Source organism: Gopherus evgoodei, chromosome 4, assembly GCF_007399415.2.
Source record: "Gopherus evgoodei ecotype Sinaloan lineage chromosome 4, rGopEvg1_v1.p, whole genome shotgun sequence".
NCBI classification, from domain to species: domain Eukaryota; kingdom Metazoa; phylum Chordata; order Testudines; family Testudinidae; genus Gopherus; species Gopherus evgoodei.
In genome coordinates, this window is record NC_044325.1 from 70862706 (window position 1) to 70886334 (window position 23629).

Below are 23629 nucleotides of genomic sequence, written 5' to 3' on the forward strand. Positions count from 1 at the left end.
ATTTTATTACAGTGGCTGTATTTAGAATGGTTCTTCCAGTTTGAGAGACAACACTGGTTCCAGCAGTGTTTCCCATTTTAACTACAGAGAATTGCTTTCCAGCTGGTAGAAACTTTTTAAGCATAAGCCCCTATGAGTATTTTTTAATTGTTGCTATTTAAGACAGTTCAGACAGTTGCTACACACCTAAAGATGTAGATGGAGAGAAATATTTACACTGTTGTCAATTTTTAAACGTTGAGCTCCTGCAGCTGCACTTGGGATATTCTTTGGGCAGCAAACGCAGTGACACTGAATAAGTGACCGCATGCTTTTATTTGACCGTTCTTTCATCTTATGACATTATTCAGTATTAAAATAGAAGAGCAGAGACAAATACAATAGAAAGCAAACAACTACCCAGAAATTCTGTGACTATTTGGAGAAAAGGAAGGTGGGGGAAGTGAAGAGAAATTGCTGTGGATTTTACCCCAAAATTCCCTATAGATTTCTAATGCCCTTGCACATGTGCTACCTTGATTGTGATTATTTATTACTCATACAGACCTTCAAACCATGCCCTCCATCCCCCCCCCCCCCCCCAGATAAAAATACATCCAAAATGCACAACTTTGCATAGCCCCTTTTCCCTCTTGCTTAGCTATGGCCCTGGAGACAAAGATCTACCTTCATATTCTATCACACCATTCACCCGCGGGTCTCAAAGCACTTCATAAAAATGAAGCTTTGCAATGCCCTCTGCAGGGTGGATAGTATTATCTCCATTTTACCCAGGTGGGGATTATCCATGAGTCTGAGAAGTGCTGCAACAAAAAGGTCAATTAACTTTCTTGAGGCCATATTGCAAGTCAGTGGACAAGGCAGGGAAAGAACCCAGGCGTTCCTATGCCACCCATTAGTGAATATTCTCATTAAATACTACCTTAGCTATAGCTCCTTCCCCTAACATGATGGGGGATGCCTATGCAACACACAAAAGTTGTCTCTGCGCCAGCTACTCCTTCTTACCCTTGTGATATCCTGCCTATTAGAGGCATTTTCAAATCAACAGTAGAGAGAGAAACAGAAATGAAAGGCTCCTACATTCCTTCCAGCTTTCAATCACGTTTCCAGAGCAATTGGGCTGGAAAGGTTGCTCACTGGTGAGCTCTGCTATGAATAGAAGCAATGAATAAATTACTGCAGCTGACAAATTAGAGCTGTAGAGCTTCTCCAGCAAGAGGGAAGGGTTCACAGAGAAAGCAGTGCAGTGAAAATCCATTCCCCAACCCTGTACCCAGGAGAAAAAGATCCAGCCTGCACAGGCTGCCTCTGGAACACATCCCCCTGCAGAAGATTCCAGTCTTGCTCTTCTAGGAGCTACTACCACACTCTGCAAGAACAGGACCAGACTTTGCCAGACGGGGAAGGGATTTTCTTGAATCATAATGGCTAAATGGCCTGAGTTTTATTGCTTGGAGAACTCAGCCAGGAATGGATCATCAAGTAGCATGTAAACCGTCCGAAAAGTGCAAAGACAATATCCACCTTCTGAAGCAGCAGTCTAAGGGCTAACGGTAAATTAATTAATTTCCACTCTATACTTTAATGTGTCTAGGAATTGTGTGTTTTTGCAGACACCGGGTCTGATCCTAATGGGAGTCTCCAGATGGCTTGCTCCAGAGTTATTTGTGCGTGTGTATAGGAGCTTGGAGAACAAGGAGCACAGAAGGTTGGGCACCAGTAAATCCGGTTCCTAAGTCTGGCATACGGAATGAAATGTGTCCTCCTGATACATGGTTAGAATGGCAAGGACTTACTGGGGGATCAGAGGAGTCATTTCAACTTGTGAAATAGTTTATTTAAAGAACACCACGCTCACCTCACTTCCTCCTTATGTCCCCTTGTGCAGCCCCCATTCATGTGTGCTGCTGGCAGCTGCAGGTATGACAGGAAACATGGCTGGCTGTCCGATGCTTTAACAAGGCCAAGAAACCTGGGGGTTTTCCCTGCTCTGCCACTGATTCAGTGGGTGTCCTTGGATGAATCAGGTAGCCTCTCTGTGTTTGTTTTCCCATCTCTAAGATAGGAGTGCTATTTTGGAACATTGTGAAACTTAATTAATTTGTGGTTGTAAACATAACAGAGGAATTGCCCTACCAGATCAGAGTCTACCTAGTCCAGTATCCTGCACAGACTGTGATCAGCAACAGGTGCTTCAGAGTAAGGCACAAGACAGCCCCTTCTGGAATAACATATCCACAGGAAAAGCTTCTTCCAAACTCCCATGAGTCAGAGGAGGGCTTAGCCCTGAAGAATGAGGGTTTATAACCCTTCTTAAGCTTTGTCTATACTGTGCAGTAGGGGATACGAGTCCCCTGCTCATGTACACATGCTTAAGCTAGATTGATGAGAGCTAGTGTGAGTACAACTAGCAGGTAGCCACTGTAGTATGGGTAGCAGCAGCAGATGTACAGCTTGGCTATGCCGAGTACAAATGCACCAGACCCCTGTGGACATGCACATGGCATGACTAAGCTATGCCTATGCTACTGCAGTTACGCAGCTCTTTATACTCATGCTAGTTCAATGAGAGCTAGCATGTGTATGCGAGCGGAGGAATCACACCTCTTGCTCATAGCGTAGATGTAACCCTAGAGGGAAAAAAATGAATTCTTTGTAACATCACTGGGGATGTTCTCACTGGGTGTATATAAACACCTAATTGTTTTTGAATCCTGCTAAGCTCTTGGCCTCAGTAGCATCTTGTGGCAATGAGTTCTACAGGCTATTTCATTTTATCAGTTTTAAATTAGCTGCCTTTCATTTTCATTGACTGTGCCTTTGTTCTCATAGTGTGGGAAAGGCTAAGGAAGCTAGAGAGGAGTCAAGGAATCCAATTGGAAGTTTTGGAAAGCTAGAAAACAGTGAAAGGTTTTTATTCTTGAAATCAATTGGCTCTGTTTCATGGCTATTCACTGAAAGCCATGAGACAGAGGCTGATATTGTGTCATGCATGAAATATTAGCCAGCCATCAATGTGGATATTAGAGGGGTTATTTTAGACCTAAAAATAAGGAGAGTGCTTTGAATTCCTTGGGCAGAAAGGTGCAAACTATTAAAAATATGATCCTTGACAAAATAGCCTTCAGCTGCACTCCGTACTAGATGATAAGAGCTCTGGCCTGAAGAACAGAAGGTACTGACTGCAGGAAAGGGGAGTGTTGGATGTGATGTTTACTTGCACTGGATTTGCATTATTTCAGGCTTTTGAACTGGCTTCCTTCCTCACTTTGCCAACCACACCAGGAAGAAGGGATGGCTAAGCTCATAGCAACAATTAATAACACCAGAGGAGTCTATGGGAGCCCAGAATCCTGGAACCCAAAGCACACTGAGAATGCCTCCTTGCCCAACTTTACACTGACTTTCACGTTTCGCCAACGGGCCACTGACCAAGCACTGAATGGAATCCTCATTGCTGTCCTCAGCATTGTCATGGTGTCACTGGGGTGCACCATGCAGCTCTCCAAGATCAAGACTCATTTCTGGAAACCTAAAGGGGTGGCCGTTGCTGTGGTGGCTCAGTATGGCATAATGCCTCTGACAGCCTTTGCCCTGGGAAAGCTCTTCCATTTGGGACCTATTGAGTCTCTGGCTGTGCTCATCTGTGGTTGCTGTCCAGGTGGAAACCTCTCAAACATTTTTAGTCTGGCATCAAAAGGAGATATGAACCTGAGGTAAGGAGAGCTCAATACAACCTCACCATTGTCACTGGCCAGGCCATTTCAGTTGGGAGACTAGTCTACAGTCTAACTTATTAGCTCTCTCAATTCTAATGCTTCAGGCAGGAAGAAATTTGGTATTGTACCTAAAGTATTTTTAGAGTACTCGTCAGCTTGGTGCTAATGCTGCTTAGTCACTATTGGCCCAGAGCAGCGCTCTGGCACCTAAAATCTAGAATAGAGCTGCACTCCAGCACTTGGGGTCACACCACCACTAAGATTTGACCTGGCTACCCCTCCATAATGCCAGCCAGAGCAATGGCCAAGACAAATTTCAGAGGTGGTGTGACCTGACGTGCCAGGTTGAAACACTGCTCAAATTTAGCCCAGCCACCAATGTTCCCTCATGTGTACCAGTAAACAACCTCATGTGGCTGGGAGTGTGACCGATGCCTGGGTTGGGCTCTCCTGCCAGAACCCACTGCAGCTACTCTTGGCACTGGGGAAACCTCAAACCAGCAGGGAGGAGGAAGAGAAGGAGCAGAGCAGGGTGGAAGGGAGCCCAGCCAGCAGCTGGGTCCTGTTCTGCCTGCTGAGCCCTCCTGCCAGAATGCATAGAAGCTACTCTTGGTGCTGCTACTCTGGAAACCAGCAGGAAGCTGAGAGCCAGCCAGCAGGGAGGAGTGAAGTGGGCAGAGGATGAAACACCATCCCAGGAAACCAGGGTGAAGACTTAAGCCAGCATGGAAGGTAAGGAGCAATGTGGTGGTAGACAGAGAACTAGGAGAGTTTCCACTGGTCTTGCAGTTAGGACCCAGGAATTAGAAACCTGCCCAGATTATAGCTTTAGGAGGAAAGAAACACTCAACAGAGGAAGACAAATTGTGTATTTTTGTTGGTGCCATAAGAAGAATTGATTTCAATACCTTACCTGTGGCATGCTCATTATAGATTCATAGATTCATAGACTCTAGGACTGGAAGGGACCTCGAGAGGTCATCGAGTCCAGTCCCCTGCCCTCATGGCAGGACCAAATATTGTCTAGACCATCCCTAATAGACATTTTATTAGTCTTGTTACTCAGCACAGTACTGGACTACAAGCTACATTTCAAAGAACTCGATGTGAATTTAAACCTCTTCAACCCAAAATTCAACCAAATGGAAGATGTTGTGACCAATTACAAATTTACTGGGTAATTAAATGAATAGAGTAGGGAGACAAAGGTCTATCTAAGGATGATGAAGATATAATGATAAATTAAAGCAAAATAGGAGTGGTCCCTGTTCTCTCAGCCTTTCATTAACAAATTCAACTGGTTGACATAAAATAAGGGTCTATCATGGGACGTTTGATTAGTTAGTTGGTTGTTTTAATAGTGCTTTTGTTGTGGTAGAATTTATTTTTATTGCATGGAAATGTGGATCCTTGTGTTTGGTCCTGTGACACAGAGACCACATTTTCAAGAGTGTAACAGCCTTGTTTGCATCTGGTGCCCAGTCACATAATTTGTGAATGCAAAAAAGCAAAAGCTCTATGTGCTCAAAAATTGCAAGTTTGTCCATGGGCAAAACTGTAGGTTCAGATATAAAGATTTGGGGCTTGATCCCCATTGCATTAACTCCCCTTTTATAGTGGTGTAACTTCATTCATTTAGTTCAAGTAGAGTTACACCAACTTGAATCTGGAGTAACACAATAGTGACTCATGGCCATGGCTGAGACCCTTTTGAAAATTCAGCATCAATTCACATGCCACAGAGGCTTATGAGCAATTGCTGAAATTAACTAAGGAAAAGTGGCACTTCTCCCTATTAACTCTCTGCCATTAAGCAAAGTGTCCCATAGTGCATCTTTATCAATGAACTCATCAAAATGACAAGACTTTCTAGCAGACCCTTTTGTGCACCATGATTTAGAATCCACTCAGCATAGATTTTCCCATGTGACTACCATGCAAGACCACCAAATGGCAAAATACTGATCAAAATGACTGGAAGTTAGCTAATGTAATGCCAATATTTAAAAAGGGCTCTAGAAGTGATCCCGGCAATTACAGACCGGTAAGTCTAACGTTGGTACTGGGCAAATTAGTCGAAACAATCGTAAAGAATAAAATTGTCAGACACATAGAAAAACAAACTGTTGAGCAATAGTCAACATGGTTTCTGTAAAGGGAAATCGTGTCTTACTAATCTATTTGAGTTCTTTGAAGGGGTCAACAAACAAGGGGGATCCAGTGGACTTAGTGTACTTAGATTTCCAGAAAGCCTTTGACAAGGTCCCTCACCAAAGGCTCTTACGTAAATTAAGCTGTTATGGTATAAAAGGGAAGGTCCTTTCATGGATTGAGAACTGGTTAAAAGACAGGGAACAAAGGGTAGGAATTAATGGTGAATTCTCAGAATGGAGAGGTGTAATTAGTGGTGTTCCCCAAGGGTCAGTCCTAGGACCAATCCTATTCAATTTATTCATAAATGATCTGGAGAAAGGGGTAAACAGTGAGGTGGCAAAGTTTGCAGATGATACTAAACTACTCAAGAAAGTTAGGACCAAAGCAGATTGTGAAGAACTTCAAAAAGATCTCACAAAATTAAGTGATTGGGCAACAAAATGGCAATTGAAATTTAATGTGGATAAATGTAAAGTAATGCACATTGGAAAAAATAACCCCAACTATACATACAATATGATGGGGGCTAATTTAGCTACAACGAGTCAGGAAAAAGATCTTGGAGTCATCGTGGATAGTTCTCTGAAGTTGTCCACGCAGTGTTCAGAGGCGGTCAAAAAAGCAAAAGGATGTTAGGAATCATTAAAAGGGGATAGAGAATAAGACTGAGAATATATTATTGCCCTTACATAAATCCATGGTACGCCCATATCTTGAATACTGTGTACAGATGTGGTCTCCTCACCTCAAAAAAGATATTCTAGCACTAGAAAAGGTTCAGAAAAGGGCAACTAAAATGATTAGGGGGTTGGAGAGGGTCCCATATGAGGAAAGATTAAAGAGGCTAGGACTCTTCAGCCTGGAAAAGAGGAGACTAAGGGGGGATATGATAAGTATATAAAATCATGAGTGATGTTGAGAAAGTGGATAAGGAAAAGTTATTTACTTATTCCCATAATACAAGAACTAGGGGTCACCAAATGAAATTAACAGGCAGCAGATTTAAAACAAATAAAAGGAAGTTGTTCTTCACGCAGCGCACAGTCAACTTGTGGAACTCCTTACCTGAGGAGGTTGTGAAGGCTAGGACTATAACAGTGTTTAAAAGAGAACTGGATAAATTCATGGTGGCGAAGTCCATAAATGGCTATTAGCCAGGATGGGTAAAGAATGGTGTCCCTAGCCTCTGTTTGTCAGAGGCTGGAGAAGGATGGCAGGAGAGAGATCACTTGATCATTGCCTGTTAGGTTCACTTCCTCTGGGGCACCTGGCATTGGCCACTGTCGGTAGACAGATACTGGGCTAGATGGACCTTTGGTCTGACCCAGTACGGCCTTTCTTATGTTCTTAACCATTTCATGATACTTTCCCTAAGGAGATGATTTAGAAGCAATAAGAGAGGGTCAGAAATTCAGGAGGCAAGTCACCAATGGGGAATATGTCCTGTGAAGGTCTTATGAAAACAGTGAAACGCTTCATAGAATAAGCGGAAAAATATTACAAATTGAGGAGAGGCCGCAGATGGTTCTTCTCTCCTCATCTTTTTTGTTTATTTTTAAGATAGCATTATAATCTGAATCCTCTTAAAACACACCAAGTTTTCAAGTTGAGAGTCACTTCTTTCCAAGCTACCATAATATGCAGTAGAGCCAATCTACCTTTCTTCTAAAAGGTTATGTGATAAATTTAATAAGTGGATGTGAAATCTGAGTAAAATTCAAGACCAATGTAAAAATGTTCTTCTGGCATCTTAAATGCTTTATTTGAATTTTGCAGAGAATGTTTTACAAAAGGAGTATTTTACATGTTCTGCCAATGAGCTCTTTGACTAATTGCCAATTGCTTTCCCTGTGCCTTGTTACTTAGTTTAAAGATTGCCACAGAGGAGCTGAGTGACACGTGTTTTATATTAGAACAATATGTGTATTTATTATTAATGTGTGAAGTCTCACAATTACTGTTGTACCAATTTTCATTAGATATCTTTACCGGTAAAATGTTAGGTTTCAAAAATGGCTGCTTTATCTTACAGTGACATCACATGCAAGATGGATTTTGGACACTCTCTCACACATAATAGAATTACCAACTTGAGGGAATTTCTGCAGGGTTCCTGCACTGTACAGTTTAGCACTACATCCTTGCTGTTGCATCATCAGGCGCATAATGGGGTTTTATACCTATTTTTGAAGTGACCAACATAAGCCACTGTTGAGGGCAGAATACTGGTGTAAATGGACCATTGTTTTGTTCCAGAGTGGCAATGCCTACATTTCTCACCCCTTCATCATTCCAGTTATTAGTACTCTTAAAAGACCTCCTGCCATTCCATGTAAATCAAGAGAGTCTTAAGGGGCTACCCCCAATAGAAAAAGATAAGCTCCCCAAAAAATTAGACTAGCATTGCCTCAGTCCAATGGCCCTTGTCCAAGATAAAAGAGTGGAAACAACAGCAAGGGAAAGACAGCTGAACTTAGCTTTCTCTGCATAGCTTTTGAACTTTTGCACTTTATGTACATGGATAACAAGAACATCCAAAGTTATAATAGGAAGTATTTAGAAACAAACCAACCCAAGAACTTTGACGATATAAACCCTTGTATTTCAGGGGAAAGCCAGCTTCTAACTAATGGGAGTGGAGAAGAAATTTTCCCTATGGGAAGGTTATTCCATACCTGACTGTTGTGCAGTTTCTTGCACTTTCCTTTAGAGCAACTAGTACCAGCCACTGCTGGAGATAGGATACTAGATTAGCTGGACCACAGGTCTGATGCAGTACGGCAATTTCTATGAACCAAGATGCATACTTATGACTACTTTTTGAGCCTAAAATAGAACTGTCCTTTAACGACTCAGTCTTCCCTTACTTCCATTCCTGTAGGTCCTTTCACCACCTGGTAAAGCTGAAACCTGTGTGAGGGAAAGGGGAGAAATGGGAAAAGTGAGCTGAAATTGTAGATGGATGGATGTGTCCAAGTTAGATAAAGAGATGACTATTCCAACAAAGAATTTTATTCCACTGCTGTTACTTTCTCCCTTCATCTCAGCATTGTGATGACCACATGCTCAACGCTCCTGGCACTTGGGCTGATGCCTCTTCTACTGTATCTTTACTCAAGAGGGATGTACCAGGGCAACCTAGAGGGCAAAGTACCTTACAAGGGAATAGTCATCTCCTTGGCCATGATGCTCATTCCCTGCACCATTGGCATCTTCCTGAAGGAGAAGAAGCCACAGTATGCTCGCCTCATCATCAAGGTAAGAAATGACATTATCCTGTGGTAATCACCTTTCTCTAAGGGCCTCGAAGCAATTTACAAACATTTCATCTCATGCTGCCTATGAGATAATTAGTATCTGTACCCCTGATTTACAGATGGGAAAACTGAAGCTTCTTCTTAAGTAGCTTCTTCTAAGTCAGGGGTAGGCAATCTATGGCACGTATGCCAAAGCGGCATGCAAGTTGATTTTCCGTGGCACTCACACTGCCCAGGTCCTGGCCACTGGTCTGGGGGGTCTCTGCATTTTAATTTAATTTTAAATGAAGCTTCTTAAACATTTTAAAAACCTTATTTACTTTACATACAACAGTTTAGTTATATATTACAGACTTATAGAAAGAGACCTTCTAAAAACGTTAAAATTTATTACTGCACGCGAAACCTTAAATTCAAGTGAATAAATGAAGACTTGGCACACCACTTCTGAAAGATTGCCAACCCCTGTTCTAAGTCATGCCCCAAACCACTGAAAGAGCTGAGGACAGGACCCAAGAATACTTACTCCCAGTTCCCTGCTCTAACCACTGGACAACACTCTCTTACCAATCCATTGCCTTGCACAAAATGTTCTCCTACTCTGCGGAGAGCTCAGATGCCTGCCAACACAGGACAAGAGGAAAGCCTCCAAGCCACTAACTAGGGTTTTGTGGCAATCATCCAGAAGCACTTGGGGCAGATCACCAGCATCTACTTATGCCTAGAAAAAACAGCAACATATTCCATCTCAGTAGTGCCTGTGTTCTAACTGTGAGTAAAGGCATTCCAACAGAGTCTGTTAAGTGCTTTGAGATGAAGGCACTATATTATTACAGGTAGGAAGGTGTCATTCTAACAGACAATAGGACAGCTACTTACAAACATCTTGGCTAATTTTAATGGGGATTTTTGTCTTGTCTTTCCCAACTCCTGATCCACTTTTATTTCAGGCAGGGATGATTGTGTTGCTTGTATCATCTGTTCCAATAATTGCTCTGTTTGTGACAAGTGTTGGAAACAGTTTTTTGATCATCTTCTCACCACCCCTACTGGGAATGTCTGCCTTGATGCCTTTTATTGGTTTCCTGCTTGGCTACATGTTATCTTCATTTTTCAAGCTCAATGACAGGTAGGTCCCTCTATATCTCTGTAGCAGGGCAATTACACCCCGTCCCCATTTGGGGAGAGGGGTAAAGCCATCACGGCCCTGCAGGAAGTCTGCCTGCCTACCCTTAGCCTCAGGGCAGTATAGCCCAATGGCCAGAGTCAATATGCTCACTCTTGTCATTGGGTCAGTATGGCTGAGTAGCCAAAGTCAATATAGTTGTCCTTGATGTAAGGGCAATATGTCCTAATGGCTAAAGTCAATGGAACCCCCTCCTCAGTGAGGTCGTGTGGCCCAATGGCCAGAATCAATATGGCTGCCCTCCTCAGCAGGGCTGAGTGGTCTAGTGGACAGTTGAGGAAATAGGCAGCCACCTAGGGGTGGGTGGCAGCCAGGATAGGGGGACATAGGACCTCCAGGCTCCACCAGGTCCCAGCCCAGGGCTCTGACAGTGGCAAGTGTGATTGCCACAGAGTCAGCAGTGATCTGACCGAAACACACTGGCTCAAGATCCAGTTTGATAAGCAGTCCACTGTCTAGTTCCCCTGGGCTACTTCCTACTATATTCCCCGATGCTGTGGTTTAGACATCTTTCAGGTCTCCCAGTTCCTCAGCATGCAGTTTCCAAAAGCTTCGGCCTCCCTTGGGCATCCACAGGTATCCAGGCATCTGCCTGGATCTCAGTGCCTCTGGCTTCAGTGGTCTGGGGTTCCAGCTGCTCCCGGGCTGGAGCCTGCGAGATGCGTCCTTCCTTTCCGGCAGTCAGCCTAGAATGAGCTGGGTTGCTCCATTTTATACTGCAGCAGCTGCTGGAGCCAGGGCCACCCAGAGGATTCAGGGGGCCTTGGGTCCTCGGCGGTGGGGGTCCCCGCTTTGGCAGTAATTCGGAGGCGGGGGTCCTTCTGCTCCGGGACCCACCGCTGAAGTGCCCCGAAGACCTGTGGCAGGGGGTCCCCACCGCCAAATTACTGCTGAAGACCCAGCTCTTCGGAGGTGGGTCCTGGGGTGAAAGGACCCCCTGCCGTGGGTCTTCGGGGCACTTCAGCAGCGGGTCCTGGGGCGGAAGGACCCCCCCCACACCAAATTACCGCCAAAGACCTGGAGTGGAAGAAGCTCTGGGGGCCCTGGGCCACGTGAGAGTTTTCCGGGTACCCCGGAGCAAGTGAAGTACCCCGCTCCAGGGGCCCCAAAAAACTCTCATGGGGGCCCCTACAGGGCTCAGGTCAAATTGCCCCATTCCCTCCCTCCCCCGGGATGCTCTGGTTGGAGCACGCCCAACAGGGCCAAAGGGGCATAGTTTCCTCTGCCCAGAGTGTGGGGTTAACTCCTTGTCCAGTGCAGGGCAAATATACCCCATCACAATCCATTATCAGTTATCACACACACTCACTCCTAGGAAAGGAGACTGAGTACAAAAGAATGACACTGGAATCTTGAGATGCGCTGAATGAGTTGCTTTCAGCACGGAGGCTCTGACGCACTCTGATAACTGAACTTTGAACATGATCTCCCAGCGCTGATGCTAGAAGCCTGAGCACAGATGAGAGAAGCTGTCTACACAGATCCCCACATTCACTTCCCAAAAATGTGATTTTGTAGTGATTAAATGGTGCCAGCAGCAGCCCTGGGGATTGACAGTTGTTGTTTAACTACAGGAAAACACATGAATACAAGCAGTGATAGTGCAAGCTACCTCTGTACCAAGTTCCCGCAGCAGGCTATCAAGGGCCACGCAGGCGGGGAGAGGTGCCTCTCCCCCGGTCCTGGAGTTGCCTTGGCAGAGAGAGGCGGTGTTCCGCAGCACCAGGCTGCTGCAGCAAGACAGGGCTGGGGGGAGTCCTCACCCTGCCGCAGCCCCAGGGCAGCCTGAACCCCAAACCCCTCATCCTCAACCCCACCCCAGAACCCGCACACCCAGCCAGAGCCCTCACCCCCCTGTACCCCAACCCTCTGCCCCAGCCCTGGGACCCCTCCCACACTCCAAACCCCTCGGCCCCACCTCCACCACACGTCACCTCCATATTGGTGCACATAACAAAATTAATTCTGCACATGGATGTAAAAAATTAGAGGGAACATTGCCTCTGTATCATCCCTAGCCTACATGCCTCAATCCTTACTGGGATGAGAGATGAGTAGAGTCTCATGGACCAAATAATTCTTTGGCCGTCTTGGGTCTGACAAAAGTTGGACCAATGGCAGAGGCAATTCTGTCAAATGGACATCTGAAGACCCACCAAGTTGTTTCACACAGGCCTCTGAACAAGTTGATAAATGGTTTCACTTTTGGTCACTACAGACCTGCTTATTTCAGAATTCTCAGTTACTGACAATGAAATACGAAAGAGAAAAGTCAGGAGAACTCCCAGGTAGAAAGTGATGGAGAAAAGGGTTAGTGAGTGCTGACAGGACTGACAAAACTCCAACAATTATTCCTATTTTGATAACTGCCTCACACCACAAAGGGAATAACAAATTCAGCTGAAGACACCAGCACAGATTCAAAGTTGGGACCCCACTACACAACTGAATCATCTCTTATAATGCCTTGAGCCCATGGGTAACCCAGCCAAGATAACCCTCCTAACACACACAAACCTCTCCTTACCTTTCCCTGGCAACTTTCTCTGTCCTCACTTTTGAACCAGATTTTTTTCCCCTTGTGGTGGCAGCAGCTCCTTGAGAACCCCCGATTCATGACCACCAATCATTACTAGACAGGATTTTCACCCGTGCACACCACCTCTGTCACTACCTACCGTTGCACACTCTCAAAGGAGTGCTGGACAAAGCACCACATTCGAATTCTCAGCACTGCTCCAACTGCAGTTTTTTACCAGGGTCAAATGCATAAACAGCTAGGCACCGTGTCTGCAGTTCTGCAATTCACCCCTGTGTTTAACTCTTTTCTGTACAGGTGCAGGCGGACAGTCTGCATGGAGACTGGTTGCCAGAATGTGCAGCTCTGCTCTACCATCCTCAGAGTGGCCTTTGCCCCTGATGTCATTGGACCCCTTTTCTTCTTCCCGTTCCTATACATGGTATTCCAGCTTGGAGAGGGCTTTCTCCTGATACTGGCATTCAGGGTTCATGAAAAGCTAAAGAAACCAAACGGCAAGTGTAGTTTAACTAAAACCTCTCTCCTGTTCCTACAGGCTTTTCATCTCAAAGTAGCGTATAAACCGCACACTGATATCACTGCCCCCATCACTGAACTGCTGCTATCTCTGGGGTGGAACTCAGTTATAGACTCATAGACTTTAAGGTCAGAAGGGACCATTATGATCATCTAGTCTGACCTCCTGCACGATGCAGGTCACACAATCTCACCCATCCACTTCAATAACAAACCCCTAACCTATGTCTGAGTTATTGAAGTCCTCAAATTGTGGTTTGAAGACCTCAAGCTGCAAGAATCCTCCAGCAAGTGACCCATACCCCATGCTGCAGAGGAAGGCGAAAAACCTCCAGGGCCTCTGCCAATCTGCCCTGGAGGAAATTCCTTCCCGACCCCAAATATGACAATCAGCTAAACCCTGAGCATGTGGGCAAGACTCACCAGCCAGCACCCAGGAAAGAATTCTCTGTAGTAACTCAGATCCCATCCCATCTAACAACCCATCACACACCACTGGGCATACTTACCTGCTGATAATCAAAGGTCAGTTGCCAAATTAATTGCCAAAATTAGGCTATCCCGTCATACCATCCCCTCCATAAACTTATCAAGCTGTCTTAAAGCCAGATAGGTCTTTTGCCCCCCTACTAACCTTGGAAGGCTGTTCCTGAACTTCACTCCTCTAATGGTTAGAAACCTTCGTCTAATTTCAAGTCTAAACTTCCTAGTGTCCAGTTTATATCTGTTCTTGTGTCCACATTGGTACTAAGCTTAAATAATTCCTCTCGTGCCCTAATATTTATCCCTCTGATATATTTATAAAGAGCAATAATATCCCCCATCAATCTTCTTTTGGTTAGGCTAAACAAGCCAAGCTCTTTGAGTCTCCTTTCATAAGGCAGGTTTTCCATTCCTAGGATCATCCTAGTAGCCCATCTCTGAACCTGTTCCAGTTTGAATTCATTCTTCTTGAACATGGGAGACCAGAACTGCACAGAGTATTCCAGATGAGGTCTCATCGGTGCCTTGTATAACAGTACTAACACCTCATGCATCCTAAAACTCCATTAGCTTTTTTAACGGCCATATCACATTGGCAGCTCAGTCATTCTGTGATCAACCAATACTTCGAGGTCCTTCTCCTCCTCCATTACTTCCAGCTGATGTGTCCCCAATTTATAACTAAAATTCTTGTTATTACTCCCTAAATGCATGACCTTCCACTTTTCACTATTAAATTTCATCCTATTACTATTACTCCAGTTTACAAAGTCATCCAGATTTTCCTGTAGGATATCCCGGTCCTTCTCTGTGTTAGCAATACCTCCCAGCTTTGTGTCATCTGCAAACTTTATTAGCACATTCCCGCTTTTTGTGCTAAGGTCAGTAATAAAAAGATTAAATAAGATTGGTCCCAAAACTGATCCCTGAGGAACTCCACTAATAACCTCCTTCCAGCCTGACAGTTCACCTTTCAGTACGACCTGTTGTAGTCTCCCCTTTAACCAGTTCCTTATCCACCTTTCAATTTTCATATTGATCCCCATCTTTTCCCATTTAACTAATAATTCCCCATATGGAACTGTATCAAATGCCTTACTGAACTTGAGGTAAATTAGATCCACTGCGTTTCCTTTGTCTAAAAAATCTGTTACCTTCTCAAAGGAGGAGATCAGGTTGGTTCGACACAATCTACCTTTTGTAAAACCATGTTGTATTTTGTCCCAACTACCATTGACCTCAGTGTCCTTAACTACTTTCTCCTTCAAAATTTTTTCCAAGATCTTACATACTACAGATGTCAAACTAAGAGGCCTATAGTTACTCAGATTACTTTTTTTCCCCTTTCTTAAAAATAGGAACTATGTTAGCAATTCTTCAGTCGTACAATACAACCCGAGTTTACTGATTCATTAAAAATTCTTGGTAATGGGCTTGTAATTTCATGTGCCAGTTCCTTTAATATTCTTGGATGAAGATTATCTGGGCCCTCCGATTTTGTCCCATTAAGCTGTTCAAGTTTGGCTTCTACCTCAGATGTGGTAATATCTACCTCCATATCCTCATGCCCATTTGTCATCCTATCATTATCCCTAAGCTCCTCATTAAAGACCTAGGCAAAGTATTTGTTTAGATATTGGGCAATGCGTAGATTATCCTTAACCTCAATTCCATCCTCGGCGTTTGGCAGTCCCATTTCTTTCTTTGTTTTCTTCTTATTTATATGGCTATAGAGCCTTTTACTATTGGTTTTAATTCCCATTGCAAGGTCCAACTCTACATAGCTTTTGGCCTCTCTCACTTTATCCCTACATGATCTGACCTCAATAAGGTAGCTTTCCTTGCTAATCCTACCCATCTTCCACTTCTTGTAGGCTTTCTGCTTTTTCTTAATCACTTCTCTGAGATGCTTGCTCATCCCGCTTGGTCTACAACTCCTGCCTATGACTTTTTCCCCCTTTCTTGGTATGCAGGCTTTTGACAGTTTCTGCAACTTTGACTTGTAAGTAATTCCAGGCCTCCTCTGCTTTTAGATCCACAAGTTCTTCAGTCCAATCCACTTCCCTAACTAATTTCCTTAATTCTTTAAAGTTAGCCCTTTTGAAATCAAAAACCCTAGTCCCAAATCAATTTTTGTTTATCTTTCCATCTAGTTTGAACTGAATTAACTCATGATCACTCGAACCAAGGTTGTCCCCTACAACCATTTCTTCTATGAGGTCCTGACTACTCGCCAAATCCAAATCTAAAATGGCATCCCCTCTTGTTGGTTCTTCAACTACTTGTTGAAGAAATCCATCAGCTATCACATCCAGAAAAATCTGAGCCCTATTATTATTACTAGCACTTGTCCTCCAGTCTATATCTGGGAAGTTAAAGTCTCCCATGATCACACAATTCCCATTAGTGTTTACTTCATTAAAAACATTAAAGAGGTCTCTATCCATATCCAAATCAGATCCCGGCGGTCTGTAGCACACCCCAAGCACTATCTCAGGGGAGGCTCTAGTAGCTTTCTTTACCAATGTGATTTTTGCCCAGACAGAGCCTCCATCATCTTATAAGATGATGTGCCAGAGGGTGGAATATTTGAGAAAAGAGCTGTGCGGGTTCTGGCTTAAATCTTTTCCTGTGTTCTTTAAGCTGATGGAAGTCACTGGGACTGGAGTTGTAGGAGTAGCTCTAGTTTTAGGAATTTTAAAAGTACTTTTCCCTTCCTGCAAACACAAAAGAGTCCTGCACCTGGAGGATATCAACACTACACCTGGGCTTGTGATAAACGTCTCTTCAGATATTCCAGAGAAGACAGACAATTTAGTGGAGAAATGATGTACTCAGTACCCTATTCGCATCTGAAGATTTGTACAAATCTTCAGTGGACCTGAAATTTGGCACTTGAACTTTAATACATTATCCATTCCATCACTTATTTCTTTACAGTTAACCTCATCATGGATATACAATGTTACTCCACCACCTTTGCCTTTATTTCTGTCTTTCCTAAACAGCACATAGCCTTCAATACCTGTACTCCAGTCATGACTACTATTCCACGTTTCTGTTATCCCTATAATATCCAGTTTCACTTCCTGCACCAGTAGCTCTAATTCCTCCATTTTGTTACCCAGGCTTCTAACATTAGTGTACAGACATCTTAATTTTTGCCGTTTGGCTTCACTGACACTCTTTACCTGGTTAGGCACAGACATTCTACTACCACTATCACCTATTAGACTGGTATCTACACTACCCTTCCTTCCCATGTCCATTCTTCTGCCCACGGCTGTCTCTTTTCTTTCTTTGGTTTCTTCCCTCTCAGTGTTGAATTCCGGCATGGAGATTACCTGGACATCTCCCAACCATCTCCCCCCCACACAGCAAAACTAAACAACAGCTCAAAGTGAAAAATAGCCTCTCCAGATGATACTGCATAGGGAATTGAGGATACTAGGCGCCACAATTTTTGATATCAAAAGTTTAGTAATGTGAGGTACTGTCTGTGTAACCCACCAATACTCACAACTTTCCAGAGAGTCCTGTGCTTCAGTGCGCAGGCACATTCCAAAAGCAGGGAATCTGTATTAATACAACTCAAAGGAGACGAGTATCGTGTCCATTTGAAACAGAGAAATATGAGGAAGATAACAGCTGACGCACCTTGGGTATCACTACATGTTTTTGAGTGAAGGGCAAGAAAGGAATGGGTCACCCCATATGCAAGTCACATAAGTCATGTCATTAGAAGGTAAATGCTAGGTGAAATTTCTGCAGAGAATAGAAATTAGAGGCTCTACGACTGGAAGCTCTGTAGTATGAGAAGCTTTTCACCTTTATATTTTGTTACCCAGCAACATCATGCTCATTACCATCTGACAACTGTCAGGTCACTGTGACAGCATGCAACTCTTTGTCGCACATGGTCCTAGGACTGCTCTGCCTCAGTTTACCCCATACATACTATGGCCTATTCCAGCCATAGTATCAGCCAACCCTCCAGCCAAGGGACCTCAACACATCCAGCCCCTTCCAGGAAAAGGAATCTTTCAAAAACAAAGTCTCAAAAGACACAGAACAAAGGAATCATCTGCCCAGCCAGGCTCTACTAGTGTTGAAATTGCCAGCCATTGCACGCTGGCTCTGCATCTCTCGAATAGTTCAGTTTTGTAGGAGCAGCAAGTGTGGCTACCTGAGTCCAAGTCTGGCCTTTAGCCCTTTCTAGCACAGGATGGGACCATCTTACCCCATCACAGTGGTCTACAAAAATAAGTTGATTATGTCATTGAAGTTCTTAATGAACATGAATTCACTTACCTCTGCCAGCTGGTGCTCTTCTGGACCAATATACAAGTTTAGGACAGGAAGTAAAGAATGCTTAGTCCAAATGAGTGGACTGCTTTTTGGTCAGGTTGCAGAAAAGTATTGCAGCTGAGAGGGGAGACTGGTTGGTGTGTGTAAGCAAATTCAGCAGCTGCCTTTATGGTTTAAAAAAAATAAATGCTGTAGGCCAGTTTCATGGCAATAAGGACAGCTGTTCCAGTACTGTACCACTGCAGCTCTCCCTCTGGGGTTCAGGTGGGGAACAACTTCAAAACCCATTGAGCCTTACAGGGATGAACTCCTTGGGAGAGCCACTGCCACTCAAGCAGAACATCTAGCAGCCATCTTAGTCCTGCCCCTGCCCTAGCCAGCTGGCTCCACCTACTTTGGGAGGCAGAGCAGAGGTTGTTTTGCACCTTGGAGTGCAGTAGTGGTTTGTCATATTTTGTAAATGCAGCTAGTTTTCTGATAGACACTTTCTTTTAAATGGAAAAGCAGTGTGCACTGGAAACATATACAAAAAGGTGAAGTTTTCCACTTACTGTTAAATAGGCTCTTTTCTAAAAATTCCATGCAAATCAAAGTCTAGTTCATGAAATGACTTGAAACAAAAAAGCTCCAATTTTTTTTTCGGGAGTGGGGGGTGGGGAAGGGAGCTTGCTACTTTTATTTTGCACAGCTGTCTCTTGGGCTTCTTTCAGATCTAGAGGGCGAAGCATCGCTCAATGCAATATAGGAATCCCTGCATTACAGCAACCATTCATCTTTCCTGCAGCATCACCTTCCAGTGATAGTGGTTGGACAATGGTCTCTTAACTTTTTTCTCCCCCACCTCTTCCTTAGATACAGCAAAAATGACCTACACAGCTGTGGATGATATTGCACAAGAAACAGAACCACCAGCAAAATAGGTGGATACTACAGAAGCACACCTCAGATACACCCACCAGTGCTCCAGGTTATAGCTTCTGCACCATTTGCTGAACTCCACCAGTTTTGCATGGATTGTGCACCACTGTTGCTTTTAAAACAAAGGTGTGAGCAGATCCTCTTACAGGCCCACTGCCCCCTCTCCTCCATTGGATGTTCTCTAGAAGGGGCACCAAGTGCCACAGGCTATAGCAGGGGTCAGCAACCTTTCAGAAGTGCTGTGCCGAGTCTTCATTTATTTACTCTAATTTAAGGTTTTGCGTGCCAGTAATACATTTTAACGTTTTTAGAAAGTCTTCTTCTATCAGTCTATAATATATAACTATTGTTCTATGTAAAGTAAATAAGGTTTTTAAAATATTTAAGAAGTTTCATTTAAAATTAAATTAAAATGCAGAGCCCCCTGGACCCAGGCCAGGACCCAGGCAGTGAGTGTGCCACTGAAAATCAGTTTGCCTGCCACCTTCAGCACACGTGCCATAGGTTGCCTACTCCTGGGCTATAGTTTGAGACTCAGTGGACTAACCAATTTTTGGTCATCTCCAAAACATTCATATTTTGGCAGATGAAGAAATGGTGCAGTCCATCCCAGTGAGCTCTCTCCGACTTTCCCACAACCTCTGTGGGAGAGACCTTGGAACCAATATCATGACATAGCAACCAATAATAAGCTACCATTAATGGAGCCAGATCCATTCATTCGAGTTGTTTTTCTGTGCACGTAGGCTTTTGCCTCTCTCACACAAAACTTTCAGAAGTTCAAGCTAATTTCTCTAATTGACATCTAAAAGCTAGCCTGGAATTTTCTCAACACAGGATCGACAAATGAAAAGTGACCAAACGTAGTTTAGGAGTCCTTTACTACTATCAAAGGCAGGCACTCCCCTTCACCCCAGCAGTTCTGTACATGTAAGGTCCCCAAACCATAGGCATTGGAGCCCAAAACATGACCTGCAGCCAATCTTATAGTTTCTATAATTTAACATGGGAAGGTTTCTAAGATACTTCTAAGGCTGATCCTAATGTCAGACTCTCTCATACACTTAAGGGCTATTATTCACATCTTATAAAAGGAGAACTGAGGCACACAGAAGCTACGTGACTTTCCCAAAAATCATGTCAGTGACAGAGCAAGAAACTGAACCTGGGTTGCCTCATCCTAAGCTAGTACCCTAACTGCTAGATTTGTCTGCCCAAGGACAGTACCACCTGTCCCAAAGTACCTTTTTTTGTAGAACACTCCAGCATCTGACATAATACTGAACTTTGAAAGCATCATATCAACATTAACTAAGCCACAAGGCCATACACTCAGTAACCAGACAGCATTAGAACTCAAGCTCCAGGTTCGCAGTTCTGTGCTCAGACCAGTGGTTCACTGTATCTCAAATAATTTAATATTGAGCATATTAAAAAACTTCAATAAAGCCACAAACTTTTGACTTACAATTGCTGTAGTTTTGATACATTATGTAAACTAGATGCCAAGAGGCCGATAGTCCCTGGTGATGCAAAGGACGAGAACTCTTTTTGCACACAGTGCCTGGTTCAGTCCCCACTGAAGTGAACCAGACCCTTTCCACTGACTTCCATCATGCTGGTACTCATCATAGTCCTAAAGCTCTTTAGAAGCAAGTTCTCTTTAGTCACTGACCAGCTGTTCAATGGTTGTCTCACTTGCATTCCGAAGACCTTTATCCCACACACTACCGGATAAAGCTTTCCAAAATGCAGCAACTGCATATGATTATTGTCCCTTTACAGCCGGACTATCCTGGGATGCAGAGTTTAAAGATTTCACTAACTCTGCCAACCCCCACCATTCAAAACTCACGACACCCCCCCCCACACACACACAAAAGCATGGGATTGCCTTAAAAATCACATAGGGCATTTTTTCAAATACGTTTTTCAGCACAACAATTCCCTCCACATTCTCCTGTCCTCTACTTGGTGAACCACCATGAGTCCTCATGTAGGAGCCATCTCCTTTGAGGGCAGATAGATTTCAGCCCCTTAGACTGACTGTGACCAGCTGGGTCTTTAGCTCCACTCACATTAGCAGCAGCCAGATTAGTCAAGAAATAAGCTTAATAAAAAAGTCAGGAAAACCCTTATAAAACACCCTATATACTTTGGGAGCAGAGGCCTGACAGAAGCCTGCTGTGGATTTTAAGAGACTGCTCTATTAACATAACAGTGTAAGCACAAGTTGAACTATCTATGTGTAAGAAATTGTAGCCTAACCATGTTTGCAAGACCAAGAAAAGTGACACAAAAGCTAGGCGGCCAGTTTGAACTAACACTAAACCTGTAAAAAGAGGAAGAAAGTTCACACAGAAATGAGAAACTAATACATATGCATAAGAGATGTTTATGTAACAGGCAGGATAAACCTGTATTGTCTAGTGCTGGAAGCAGATGAGGTCATGCAACTGAGCTTCCCATTTGTAACTGACTGCTACTAAGTGTTTGCCTTAATAAAGATTTATTAGGCACCCGAATAAGTGACTCTAAAGCCAACACCATATTGCAAGTCTTGCAGTAACACTGAATTGGTACTACCACCCTTGGAAGAAACTGCACAGGGACACCCCCCAAAAAATCAAAACAAAAAAACAGTGTAAAGTCTGACTCTTTAAAAATGAACAGGACTACTTGTGGCACCTTAGAGACTAACAAATTTATTTCAGCATGAGCTTTTGTGAGCTACAGCTCACTTCTTCAGATGCACAGAATGGAACGCACAGACAAGAGATATTTATACATACAGAGAACATGAAAAGATGGAAATATGCATACCAACAGGAACAGTCTAATCAATTGAGTTGAGCTATTGTCAGCAGGGGAAAAAAAACTTTAAGTGATAATTAAGATGACCCACAAAAGGTGGGCGGAGAACTTAACATAGGGAAATAGATTCAATTAGTGCAATGACCCAGCCATTCCCAGTCTGTTAAGGCCTGAGTTAATTGTGTCCAATTTGCATATTAATTCAAGTTCAGCAGTCTCTCTTTGGAGTCTGTTTTTGAAGTTTTTTTTGTTGCAAAACTGCCACCTTCAAGTCTGTCAGAGTGGTTAGAGAGGTTGAAGTGTTCTCTCACTGGTTTTTGAATGTTATGATTTGATATCAGATTTGTGTCCATTTATTCTTTTACGAAGAGACTGTCCGGTTTGGCCAATGTACATGGCAGATGGGCATTGTTGGCACATGATGGCATATATCATATTGGTAGATGTGCAGGTGAACAAACACCTGATGGCGTGGCTGATTTGAGTAGGTCCTATGATGGTGTCACTTGAATCTATGTGGACAGAGCTGGCATCGAGCTTTGTTGCAAGGATAGGTTCCTGGGTTAGTGTTTATGTTGTATAGTATGCAGCTGCTGGTGAGTATTTGTTTCAGGGTGGGAGGCTGTCTAAGTGCGGACTAGCCTGTCTCCCAGAAAGCTCACAAAAGCTCATGCTGAAATAAATGTGTTAATCTTTAAGGTGCCACAAAAGTACTCCTGTTCTTTTTGCGGATACAGACTAACACAGCTGCTACTCTGAAACCTGACTCACTTTAATTGATAAAGGGACAGCATTTTCAGTGCCAAGTATGCAACTCTTTGCAACAAGTACTAAGTTTAGTTAAGGTTATCACTTCTTTTAAAGCATAAGGAAAGTCCTGTTTTTTCACTGTCTGAAGTCTTAACTGCAACAAATCTGTGACTACCTAGAACTGTCACTGACCTGTGGACACATGAAATGGGAATGGTAGCAATGACAGAACTCTTGAGCCAGAACCTACAACTGGAGCTGGTTAGCAGTATATAGCCTCTATTACATGCAGTTAGGACAAGTTGCATACAAACGTATTTCCCCAGAAAGTCCTATATTATGACTGAACCCCAAGAGATGGCAACTAATTATGGATTATTTCTAGTATTGGGCACTCTGATAATTGTTAGAAAACAAAAATTCACAATTCACTTGAGTTTAAAGCAGACCTCAGCCTACTTGGCAAAGAGTTACATCTATATAGCTTTCTGGGTCATGCCAAAGTGCTCTGCTACTGCTGAGACCCTAACCCAAAATGAAGAAGTATTGCCCAAGATTTCATGTCAGCTAACACCAATCTGAGGTTTTACGAAATCTATAGTGCTCTGAAAAAGGCTACCACTTTCTGATCAATACCACTCAATTCCTCAGTGAGCTCCACCTCTCTATCCTAAAACAAGGCTCCACTACTCCAAGAACTGCTCCTGCTTCCTACCAGCTTTTTAAGTATCGGGACACGTAAACAACACACAGGAATATACCACAAGTATGTAGCTACAAGTACCTGTGTTTTAAGTGTCGTTTCCCCTTTTCAAGTTCAAGCTTGCATTCTTAATGGCCTTTTCCTATTACCTTTGCAGCATTAAAGGAATAAGAGCGCGTCCATTTTACGCGCAACTTTTATCATCACTAGTTTCTCAATGCCCCTACCTCTCTGAACATAAAAAGACAGACTTTCAGTGATAAGGATCCATATATATGT

The 23629-nt window shown here is 43.5% G+C and overlaps 1 protein-coding gene across 1 annotated transcript; it reads left to right on the top strand.

The window, feature by feature from the left end:
* The first annotated feature begins 228 nt into the window (after positions 1 to 228).
* SLC10A1 (solute carrier family 10 member 1) lies at positions 229 to 19360 on the top strand. The gene is made up of 5 exons (XM_030559691.1): positions 229 to 3719; positions 8924 to 9134; positions 10084 to 10262; positions 13156 to 13352; positions 19018 to 19360. The coding sequence occupies exons 1-5, from the start codon at positions 3298 to 3300 to the stop codon at positions 19083 to 19085; spliced, it is 1077 nt and encodes a 358-aa protein (XP_030415551.1). The 5' UTR covers positions 229 to 3297; the 3' UTR covers positions 19086 to 19360.
* Positions 19361 to 23629: the final 4269 nt, after the last annotated feature.